The sequence below is a fragment of the Ictidomys tridecemlineatus genome, chromosome 7 (assembly GCF_052094955.1).
Source record: "Ictidomys tridecemlineatus isolate mIctTri1 chromosome 7, mIctTri1.hap1, whole genome shotgun sequence".
NCBI classification, from domain to species: Eukaryota; Metazoa; Chordata; class Mammalia; order Rodentia; family Sciuridae; genus Ictidomys; species Ictidomys tridecemlineatus.
The window spans coordinates 67,548,624-67,561,506 of NC_135483.1; the positions used below are offsets into that span (position 1 = coordinate 67,548,624).

Sequence of the window (12,883 nt, forward strand, 5' to 3'; positions counted from 1 at the left end):
AAGGGTTTAGCATAGAGGCTGACATATGGCTGTAGCTGCTACAATGAACTCAAATTTTTAGTCTGCACGAGTCTCCAGTGAACCACCTAACAACCAATTCTGCACACTGGGAGGAAAAATATCCACCCTCTCTGGGCAGAGTTAACCTTTTCTCTACACATAAATGAGCAATACACATGTAATAGGAAACTTGGCTACTTGATACATCTAATTTTTTTTATGGCCAAAGAAGAAATATTTCTGTCATTTCCTCTTTTAGAATGTCAGCTAAAGAGAAGGGTACTATTTACCAAAGTATCCTCAGTAACTAGCCCAGGGTATAGTAAGTGCCCAGTTAAGTTGAATAAATAAATAAGTGCTAACTGTATTAGGACTTGGGAAATTATGTCAGCATCTGCTCAAACCTTTGAGCTATGGTTGGCAAAACCCCAGTAGTTCAAACCCTGTGCTGGCCAGGAAAAATCTAACCAAATCTAGCACATTCTGTACTTGGAACTTGAATAAGCACATCAGGTCAGAGAATTTCAAAAATAAGAGCCATACATTACACTACTTTTGATACCACATTTGCCTCAAACTCAATAGTTTTTAATGTACTTATGTCAAGATACTGAAAGCTTCAAAAGTACTCTTCCTAGCACATTGGTCACAAATAATTTTTTTCCAAGTACACTTTGTCTTGGTTTTCTAATATATTTCAAATATTCTTGACCACTCTGTACTTATTTTTAAAAAGGACTGGAAAAAATATAATATTCCAATGGAATTTTACTTGGTCTAATATACCCACTTCTACTTACTATAATAAATTTCACTTATCAAAGTAAGAAGTATCTCTTCAAATAGTATCATGTTTTACATTGAAATTAAAGGTCCAATTAGCTGGCAGGTCTTTGTATAACTAGATAAGTCAAACAGAAAATTACAGTTATAAAAATGAGCTAAAAATTTTAAGAAAGTTAATAGTTTCTTAACTATAAAGCAAAATTGCCTTCTCACAGAAACTAAAAAACAAAAGCTATTTGTCATATAAGTATCTTTAATATTCTCCAACAATCAAGACTAATTTTTAACATTTTTTCAGTTTAACTTTTAGCTAGATTTTCTAAGCACCATGATAGACACAGAAAAGAAATAGTTATAAATAGCAATTCCTACTTTTCAAAAATATAAATTTAGTGGAAAAGTTTTATGGAAGCGCTAGAATACTCAGGAAATGATTCACAGCCTTGTGCCTTAAAGGACAAATGAGATTTTAACAGTCTAGAAAGAAAGAAAAGCAGTCATGCAGAGAGAATATAAAAAACTCAGGCATGAAGAGAGGTAGATGCACTTGTCTTGGGGATCCAAGACAACAGCATGATGAAAAATGTAATGTGGGAAGACTAGCCAGGTCCAGATTAAGAAGTGAAGAATTATTATTTAGGCAACAGAGATCTGTGAAAGGTTTATAAATGAGATGTGATCATATCTATGTGCTTTTTATATTTCTTTCTGCTTATATATGAGAATGTATCTAGTCCTCTCAGCAGTTTAATTTCATACTGATAATTAATAGACTGGCATTCATGTTACATGTATTAGTCTTATAAACTTGATATTAGCCTTCTCCTGTGGGGTAAACTCATTTTTCAGTGAGTTAATTCCAACAGATTTCTGAGACTAGAAGGCTAAATTAAAACAACAGTGAATTCACCAAGGTATGTGATGCTGCCAAGACTTGATATGGTAACCAAGTGGCCTTTCCCAGAGAAAACACCCTGATGTCACCACACAGTTTCTTGATATTTCTATAGAATAAAACTCAGAGATATTGGTGCAATAATCCAATCCAAGTGTAAGAGAAAGGAATGGAATTAGAATAGCAGCATTATGCAAGCTGAGAAATTACAACAGATTTCAGTAAAGAGGTGAAGAAAAGATAGAAGATTATTCAGGGGATGAAGGAAGGGAAAGTAATACCATTTAGAGGTAGAGAACAAAGGAAGGACAGGCCCAAGTTGGGAAAAAGGAAATATGCTTTGGTTATGTCATACTTGAGGTGCTGACAGAAGATTCATGTGGAAGTATCTACAAAGCAGTTGAAAATATGGTTCTGAATGAGGCGAAGTGAAGAGGCCATGTTGCATTAATAGATAAAAATCACCTGTAAAGGGAATTCTAAGAGAAAAAAAGGTCTAAGAACAGAATGTTGGGTTCAGTCCTTAAGTGTATCAAGTCCATAAGACAAAAAATGGAAGTGAAATGAGCAAGGCCAAGTCAGCTTGTACACAGATGCTTTATTTGGATGTTAATATATGTCAACACTGTATGCAAGATTCTCTTACAATAGAAAATTTCTTCATATATCAAAAAAAGCTCAATTTAGTCAGGGTAATTGCTGTATTAATGTGAAAGCCTTACAACAAAATGCTGTATATATATTATATGATATATGTGTAGTCAGTTTCCAGGAAAGTATGGCTGCTACATGTATGTCTGGCATTTTTATAACAATGAAAGAAATTTAAATGAACACAACCGTAAAAAAGGGAGAATTAAGATGCCTGACATATTTACAATTGAAAATCTTGCAAAAAAGCAACAAAGCAGTTAACTGGAGAATTCAACCAATACCAATCCAAAAATGTACTATGTCCAACAAGCCCAGGCTTATCCACAATATATTTCCATTTGGGATAATTTAATGCTCAAGAAAAATTAGACTTTAAAAAATATAGCTCTTCTAAGATATTATACTTTGGTGGTTTAGAGACTATGTATATCCAATCCAGCCAAGGGCTACATTAAAAAAAAAAAAACACAAAAAACAAAAGGCCATTATATGCTATCAGTTTAAGGTAACTGAAATGATCCAGTATGATTTTGTCACAATCATTGGTTTTACAAAGTGAAATTTCTGTGAGAAGTTCATTAATTAGAAAGCAATCAACACACTTAACAAACATGCTAAGAAGATTCAAATTGGTTTATCTATTTGTTATCAACAAAGCATAATCTTAGTACCATACATATTCTTTACTTCTCACTAACATAGTATGCAAAACTAGCAAGTGGATTTAAATAGCTTAAAACCCTTTTAGGTCTACTGTTCAAGAGCTAGGCATTAAAATACTTAGTATTTCCATTTCTATTAACATAAAAAACAGATCAGAAAATCCTAAGTTGTTTTGTTTTGTTTTTAAGGCATAGTAATATTTTGGTATTGATAAGAATTTGCCTGGTAATGGTTGATTCCACTAAGTTAACTTGAGAACTTGCCATCATTTGCTTTTTATCTTTTCACACAGTGCAAGTGGTGGTCGCTCTTTCCATCTCTCATAGCAGCAAGCCGATTCTGCTATTTTCTATAGCAGCATACATCAGGAGTGGAGAGGGAGAGAGTGTGTCAATTATAAATAATTCAAACTACAGTGTACAATTCTATTTGCCTGTCAGTGTTTAAATTGACAGTACACCATTATATGTTTCAAAAAAATTACATAAAATCTCTACCACAAAAGCAAATAAAGACATTCTTTCAAGAAGAAATAAAATTAAGTGCAAACACCTAAAACAGGCAACTGAAGCAACTGTTGTAACCTGTAGAGAAACACAAAACATTTATAAAAGGACAAAATATTTTTATAAATAAAAGATAATGTTCTCTACTTCTGAAACATTGAGTAAATATAATAAACTTCTAAGTGCAGACTGTCTTTAGGGACCAAGGTACCATATTATTTTTAAACAAAATGCAAAAATTTCAACACATATACAAATCACCAGATTAATTTATATGACCCCCCGATATAATTTAAAAAGAAAATATTAAATTATTATTTAGTACATTTTTAGAACTATTTTATAACCAACATGATTTAAAGGGCATAGTGCAATATTTAGGTAGATGTGACATACAGTATAGATATTGTATTCTTTGCAGATATAACTTACTGTTTCATACTTAAAGGTCAAAATTGTTCTTTTCTATGTTAGCTGTAATGACAGGAAACAACACTGGCTTCTAGACACCCTGTATATGTATAAATATCTACATTTAAGCTTTAAAAATGAAAATAAATTATAAAAACAGACATCTGTCCAATTTACAAAATATTCCTGCTCCTACATACTGTACAATACATTCAACAAAACTCTCAGCTCTTCTGAGATTTATGAAGAAAATACTGACTCTTTACTAATAAGGAAAAAACTTTTTCAATGCTTCTTGTCTTTAGTACTATGCTCAAATAAATACACTTAACACTGTAGTTAATTTTACTGTTTCTGAAAAATACCAAAAATTAGTAGTGCAACTTTCTATCTTCCTTTAGACTTCTTTTCACTGTGTTTCTTTTTAAAATGGTAACATAAGTTAATCAGCACATGGACAAAAATACTTCATAAAATCATGTGTGCTTCCCTTGGCTAATTTCAGAGATTATATGTACTAATATACCTGTCTATAACAAAACTGCATCCTCAAGAGAATAGCAACATACATCTTGTAAAGAAAATATGTGAGAATTTACTTCTGAAATATCCATGAACATTCTTATTTTCCCATCTTGTTCTTTAAAAATAATTTTTTAAAAATCCCATCTCTTTAAAAAAAAATAAACAATGAAATTACCCACTCCTTACGTAAGTGGCTTATTAGCTTTTTTTTTTCTTTTTTTTCTTTTCCACTACCGGAAGAGCTTATTAGCATTTTGCCTACCCAGTATAGAAAAAAGATGCTAACTGTTTTAAGGCTATATTAAAACTTTAGAAGTAATTAATTGAGAAAGATTTCACTGCAACCTAATTTAGTATAGAATACAGTAAGGGAATGGGGCATTTCATCAGTTTTAGTAACAATTACAGTATTAGAGCTCTTGAAGTGCTGCTGGTAGCTGTGTAAGTACTCAGATATCTTCTTGCTTGTTCAGTCATGATAAGCTGGTCTTCTGTCTTCCCATAAACCACTGTTTCCCATTCACAATTTGACTAGGAAGAAAAAAAACAACAAAAGTACTAAAATAATATCCATACCTACTCTATGATTAGACTTTTAAAAATTAATTATTTTAATTGATCAGGTATTTTATAAGTCATTACTATAAAATGTTTTGATATTTTAAAAATACCTAGAAAATATTTATAATCAATTTTTAAAAGTCAATTATTTTAACTATCCATATTGCTTATAGGCCTATGGAAGTAGTATAAAAGTTTTTTCCCCAACAGCTCCTCCAAAATCAAATGAGTCTCAACATGGAAAGAAATGTTAAATATTTATTGCTTCCAACTTTTGCAAAAATTTTAAAAATAGGGGGTTATAGACCAACATGGGTGAGCCCTGGGTTATATCACCACCACCCACCACACACAAAAAAAAAGATTTAAAGAGAGGATGTAATGTCGAAAAATGAACCAAGAATGTTTTATGTCTTACAAATTAGTGAATACATTCATCACACAAAGTCAAGTTTGATTTGTTTTCTTCTCATTTAAAGAATAAAGATTACTACATTCTAGGTAGGATCTAGTATATAATGAACTTTTCCAAAAGGTTCTATGTAAATTAAACATTGGGATTAAGAGAATGTACTACATAAAAATCAACTCAAAATGGATCAAAGATCTTGGAATAAGGCCAGAAATTATGCAACTCTTAGAAGAAAACTCAGGGTCAACATGCCTCCATATAGGCACAGACAATGAATTTCTCAATAGGAAGCCTAAAGCTCAGGAAAAAATGCCAAGAGTTAATAAATGGGATGACATCAAATTGAAAAGTTTTTGCACAGCAAAGGAAACAGTTAGGAATGTGAAGATAGAACCTACAGAATTGGAGAAAATCTTTGCTAGCTACTTGTCTGACAGAGGCTTAATATACAGAATATATGAAGAACTCAATAAATGCCCCCAAACCCCCTAAGTAACCCAATTAATAAATGAATTAAACAGACATTTCTGAAAGAAGAAATACAAGCATCCAACAAATATACGAAAAAAAATGTTCAACATTGTTAGTAATTAGGGGAATGCAAATTAAAACTATACTGAGATTCTTCTCATACCAGTCAGAATGGCAGTCATCAAAAATACAAACAATAATAAATTCTGGAGAGGATGTGGAGAAAAAAGAACACTTTTACACTATTGGTGAGATTATAAATTAGTACAACCACTATGGAAATCAGTATAGCAGTTCCTCAAAAGACTAAAAAAGGAACCATTATATGACCCATCTATACTGCTCCTTAGTATTTGTCCAAAAGAATTAAAGTCATCATACTATAGTGAAACATGCTTATTCATGTTTATAACAGCACAATTCACAATAGCCAACCTATGGAACCAGCCTAAGTGTCCATCAATAGCTGAATGAATAAAGAAAATGTGGTATATATACATAAAATGGAGTTTTATTAAGCCATAAAGAAAAATGAAATGTCATTTGCAGGAAAATGGATGGAACTTGAGACCATATGTTAAGTGATAATAAGCCAAACTCAAAGTCAATGGTCATGTTTTCTCTCATATGTGGAAGCTAGAGAGGAGAAAGAAAAAGAAAGGTGAAGGGTGGGGATCAAATGAAAATAAAAGGATGACTAGTAGAGGAAAAGGATCAGGGAATGAGAAGAGGGAAAGAACAGGGAAATGATAGGGAGTGATATTGGCCAAATTATATTGTTATATTTTACGTATGTATGAATCTGTAACAATAAGTCTCATCATTATGTACAACTATAATGTCCCAATAAAAATGTGGAAAGAAAAAAAAAGAGTGCTACATATCTCTTTGAAGCAGTAGCTCAAGACAAATGGGAGGTGACCATATCTGACTGCCAATGACACTTTCAAGTAATGCTTAAATGTCAGGAATACTATGTTGCAATTGTTATGGCATAAAGAAGAAACCCTCCTCTTCTATTAACTTATATTCTTACATTCTGTGGAGTAAGCTCTTAAGGTAACATAGTAAAAAAATTTCAGCCTTTATTTGCAGCAATATACTGGCCACATAGCAACAGATACAAGGATTTTATTTCACTATTTCTGAGCCAAAAACTTTACTGGGAACCATTATAGCAATAAAAGCATGCTGATACTGCTTCCAACCACTTACTCTTTCAGGACAGCAATTAAGACTATTCATATTTATTATAGGAGAAGAGGTGCCAGAAATGGATTTAGGTATCTTTAGTTTAAAAAAGAAATAGTACTTAAGAAATCATCAAGCATCTTTGGCTACAACTCCAGTTGTATGGTTAATATGTACCCTGATGAATGAGTCTCTCAAACCCAAATCTACTTTGAATGACAAAATAATGATGAATGTTTAGGTACTGTTATCATCAATTTCTAATTTAAAAGAAAAAGTATTTGTGATCAGTAAGTCTAGAGTGATTATTGAATAAACAATAACAAAAATCACTAAAGAAATTTAGAAATCCATACCTGAAGATTCTTTTCCAATGTGACACCTTTGGAAGTGTTAGAGTTTGGTTTCTTTCTAGTAAGTGTATATGTTTTGTTGGTTGAATTTATATCTTGTTTTTCAGGAGTCAAGTTGCACCTATTGTCATGTATTTCCAATAATGGTATCATTAATAAAGATGTTGTAAATATATTTTCTGACTAAGAGAAAAAAGAAAGAAGAAAATAACTAATTCAAAAATGGAGACAAACAGAGGGACTACTGAGTAAGTGGTAATGGAAGCCCTGTTCATTTCCCTCCAAGAAAGCATTTGGTTCCAATGCACTGTCTAGTAATATGGCAATATTAAATATTTTGGGAATGAACCAAAGATAAATACTGAAAGTTTTGCAAATTACCATTTTTTGACATTCATACATGAGAAACTAACTCCTCTCAAAATGAAACAAGTACGAAAAAACAAAGAAGCAAATAAAATATTCTTTACAGTTAATAATTTCTCTTTGCATTAGGCAGAATGATACCAAAGGAAACTATATGACTCTCTAACTGACCGAAAAATAAAACTAGAAACACTAGGACTAAAAACAACCACTTAAAAAATATATTAATTTTTACAAACCTGCATCTCTGAAATGTCTTCAGTCAACAGTTGAGTGCCTGGTTCTTCTTTTTCCCAATTATCTAAGACTAGTGACTTTCTGACTTTCTTCACAGAAGCAGTATGCTAGAATGAATAATTTACAAAAAAGCATCATAGCCAAGTCACTTGAACATGATAAAGCTTTTATTTACCATAATACTAAAATATTACCTCTTGTTTGCAACTTTTATAAGCAGGTTCATCTTCCTCTTTGAGGAATATGTCTGTTCCAGTTTCTTCTTTTAAAACTTCTCGAATATCTTCTTCCAAGAAGGCAAGTGGCTGGGACTAAATTGTTTTTAAAAGGGTTTTTTAAAGTTGTTGCTAACAATTCATTTTTCTCCCTACATATAGAATACCTATCTTTTAAACTTTTACATTATTAGCATAATTTTCTCCTATTGCCTATAAATATATAAATTAATTAATCAGTTTAATGGCAAAAACAATTATTTAAAAATAATATTAGGACTGGGGTTGTGGCTCAGCAGTAGAGCACTCCCCTCTCACGTGTGAGACCCTGGGTTCCATCCTCAGCACCACATAAAAATAAATAAAAAAATAAAGATAGAGAGGCAAAATAATAATAATAATAATAATAATAATAATAATAATATTAACTTAGTAATGAATCCACCCAAAAAGTGACTAAAAATTTAACTAAAGTAACCTGGAAGTAATTGATATTTTTTAAATTACATTTTATTTCTAGTAACTTTATAAAAAATCTGTATCTGCCTAAAAGTCCATAGTTTTTCTACATTATTTCAAAGGTGACATCATTTATGAGAACACTGAAAACTAGAATACTTCCCAAATCAATCTGTATACTACACTACCACTACTACTGTAAAAATAATAATAGCAACTAAGTACATATTACTTTGAAACTCAAGTCAAGTCAATTTATTTCTGTTGTCTCTTTCAACTTCACCATAAAAATCTGGGATGCACTTTATGATCTCCTGGGTATAGAAGTGAAAACTGAGCCTCAGAGAGGTACCCTGATCATTCAGTTTCCTAGATACTATTTTAAGTACCTGAGTATATGAAAGTAATGCTAGTAAAACTATTAAATGTACATTTTACTATTAAGAAAAAAGTTCCACTGACAACTGTTTTGCTTTCTCTAGATGACCCAAAGAAAGTAAAACTTAAAAATAATCCAAGCAAAAGTTATTTATTGGTCAAGAAAAAAGACTAACAAATTCAAGTTTTTGTTTCAGTTTCAGTGAGCATCTTTTTGATTAAAAATCAAAGTGATAAAATCAGTTTGTTTTATTAAAATTAGAAAAATTCTTAAAAATAAAGAGTATACATACCACAATTTTAAGAGGTCCATATTTTTTCTCCTGAGCAGCAAGTGCATTCTTAAAAGGGGTAGGAGTTCTTGGTGTGGTACCCAATATAGATCTTCTAATAGTAGGTGTTCTAAACCTATTCAACCATGTAGAGATTTATGTTATTGATACTACAGTCAAAAAGGCATAGGGTACACTTTCCTTGCATATGCACATGCTTTATTTAGATGTTCTAAGGCTAAAGAATGGTTGCCTAATTACAATACCAGAATTTAAATTATATTGCAAAGCTATAGTAACAAAATGGTATGGTATTGGCATAAAAACAGACTTGAAGACCAATGGTATAGAATAAAAGGCACAAAGATAAACCCATATAAATACAGTTATCTTGCCAGGTGCAGTGGCACACACCTGTAATCCCAGCAGCTCAGGAGACTGAGGCAGAAGAATCACGAATTCAAGCCAGCCTCAGCAAAAGTGAGGGGCTAAGCAACTCAGTGAGACCCTGTCTCTAAATAAAATACAAAATAGGGATGGGGATGTGGCTCAGTAGCTGAGTGCCCCTGAGTTCAATCCCCAGTACCCCCAAAAAAATAAATAAACAAATACAGTTTTCTCATACTAGACAAAGGCACCATAACATACACTGAAGAAAAGATAGCCTCTTCAACAAATGGTGCTGGGAAAACTGGAAATCCATATGTAGCAAAATGAAATTAAACCCTTATCTCTCACCCTGCACAAAATTCAAACTCAGAGTGGATCAAGAACCTAGGCATTAGATCAAAGATCCTACACCTACTAGAAGAAAAAGTAGGCCCAACTCTCCATTATATCAGCTTCAGAACCAAATTTCTCAATAAGACTTCTAAGAAAGTGCAAGAAATAAAATCAAGAATCAATAAATGGTATAAAACTAAAAAGCTTCTTCACAGCAAAAGAAACAATCAAGAATGTGAAGACACAGCCTAAAGAATGGGAAAAAATCTCTGCCACCTACACCTCAGATAGAGCATTAATCTCCAGGATATAGAAGAACTCAAAAAACTTCACACACACACAAAAAAAACAAATAACCCAATCAATAAATGGGCAAGGGAACTGAGCATGCACTTCACAGAGGAAGAAATATGATCAGTCAACAAATATACGAAAAATGTTCAACATTTCTAGCATTAAGAGAAATGAAAATTAAAGCTTCATTAAGATTTCATCTCACTTCATTCAGAATAGCAATCATCAAGAATACAAGTAACAATAAATGTTGGCGAGGATGTGGGAAAAAAAGTACAATCATACATTGCTACAAATTGGTACAACCACTCTGGAAAGCAGTATGGAGATTCCTCAGAAAACTTGAATGCAACCACCATTTGACCCAGTTATCCATTCCTGGGTGTATACCCAAAGGACATAAAATCCGCATATTATATTGATACAGCCACATCAATGTTTAAAGCAGCTCAACTGACAATTGCTAAACGGTGGAACTAGCCTAGGTGCCCTTCAACAGATGAATGGACAAAGAAAATGTGGTATATATACACAATGGAATATTACTCATCCATAAAGAAGAATAAAATTATGGCATTTGCCAGCAAATAAATAGAACTGGAGAATATCATGCTAAGTGAAATAAACCAATCCCAAAAAATCAAAGGCCGAATGTTCTCTGGGATATGTGGCAGTTAACACACAACGAGTGGAAGGAAGAACATAAATTCAATGGATTAGACAAAGGAGATTGAAGGGAAGGGAGGGAAAATGGGAATAGGGAAAACAATAGAATGATTCACATAACTTTCCTATGTTCATACATGACCAGTGTAATTCTATATCATGTACAACCATAAAATGGGAAGTTATACTCTATGTATATATGTCAAAATACACTCTACTGTCATGTATATCTAAAAAAAATTTAAAAATTTTTAAAATGAAATTTTAAAAATGAAACAAATAATAAAAACAACAAAAACAAATTTGAGCTATATAAAGACAAGAGTAGTTATATTTTTAAATGCAGTATTGCTATTTTCCTGGAATAGCTGACTCTAATGGTCAGTATTTATATACTATGTTTTGCTCATAGGCTGATGTCTACAAATCCTGAGGTATTGCTCATCTTCTCCCTGTTTGCTTTTAAGTGTGTTCATCTCAATATTAAATAGAATATTACAGATTTAGTTTTCCACAAAAGGACTCTAATAGAATTTAAACAGAGAAATCCATTAAATATAAAAATTTAATGTAATAATTTTACTTTTTAGGTTGACCATCAGCATGAAAATGAAAAGATAGTTCATTATAACTATGCATAAACAGAATTTTCTATTATAATTTGTGAAAACTTAAATATTAGATTAAATATCTTGCTTTAAAATTTTTAAAAAATCATTTATACCCAGATTTTTGAGTCTGTTTGAGAATGTGTGCATTTTTTTCCTAAATTATTTTCTTCCTAGCCTTGCTGGGTACAGTGGTAAATGCTTATAATCTCAGCAGCTCAGGAGGCTGAGGCAGGAAGATTGAGAGTTCAAAGCCAACCTCAGCAAAAGTAAGGCACTAATCAACTCAGTGAGACCCTGTCTCTAAATAAAATACAAAATAGGGCTGGGGATGTGGCTCAGAGTGCCCCTGAGTTCAATCCCTAGTACCAAAAAAAAAAAAACAAAAAAAAAAAACCTAGCCCAGTCTTGGTAGGACTAGGTGGAAGAAGTGAGCAAATGGAGTTTTCAAGAGGAAAACTCAAGAGCACTACATAAATTGTCTTAATTTCGAGAAGTGTGGTCCTGACAATCACTTAAGACAATGTAGTTGATATAGCTGTCAGGATGGACTCTCTTTAAAGGAATTCTTTTATAGAATATCATTTTGACACTTTTCTCAAATGTATATCTTTAGTAGTATTTTACTGTAACATAATAAAAGAGATGCACACCAAAAAAAAAAAGGTTGCCTAAAGTAATTATTATTCCAATCAATCATCTTAAAATGAGGGAAAAAAAGGACTAATGTCAGAAAAGAGTATTTAGAAGGTTGCTTTGCTTGCAATCAAACTTTCACACTACATTTAGCAGGTTTCCAGTGTCCTAGGGATAAAATATTAGGTTATGACTTCATAAAAGTTCTAAGTCCTGCATGGATACTGATTATAATAAATGCTAAGTATTTGGACAAAAACCTAATCTACCCTTGATGTTTTACTTCTCATTTTCTCTAATACAATTATTCAGTACCTACTTACCCTACATTTTCCTTTTGATCTTTGGGAGTTGTTTCCTTCTGAAGAGGAGTTGTAATGAGAACTTTCTGCCCACAAATAGGGGTTGATGTAAATGAAGGGTTTTCTATATTAAGTTGTTCATTACCAGGACATGTATTGAAAAACTAAAAAGGGAATACAGTTTAAAGGCAAGTTTCAGAATATCAAAATTTATACACAAATATTAAATTGATAAGACTTTCCAATTATTTTATTTGCTTTAGAAAAAGATTATCAATAATATTCCATGTACACTCCAC

At 32.0% G+C, this 12,883-nt stretch overlaps 1 protein-coding gene across 2 annotated transcripts in view; it reads right to left on the reverse strand.

Annotated features, from left to right (window-relative positions):
• Nucleotides 1–2,259: 2,259 nt before the first annotated feature.
• Mybl1 (MYB proto-oncogene like 1) overlaps nt 2,260–12,883 on the reverse strand; it is a 40,936-nt gene continuing 30,312 nt past the window's right edge. The window contains exons 11-16 of one of the 2 annotated variants that reach the window (XM_005322945.4): nt 12,606–12,748; nt 9,377–9,491; nt 8,226–8,342; nt 8,034–8,138; nt 7,432–7,611; nt 2,260–4,971 (exon numbers count right to left, since the gene is read on the reverse strand). In XM_005322945.4, coding sequence (XP_005323002.1) covers nt 4,843–4,971; nt 7,432–7,611; nt 8,034–8,138; nt 8,226–8,342; nt 9,377–9,491; nt 12,606–12,748 — 789 coding nt within the window. In that variant the 3' untranslated portion in view covers nt 2,260–4,842. The remainder of the gene's footprint in view (nt 4,972–7,431; nt 7,612–8,033; nt 8,139–8,225; nt 8,343–9,376; nt 9,492–12,605; nt 12,749–12,883) is intronic. The other variant, XM_005322946.5, reaches the window with a different exon arrangement.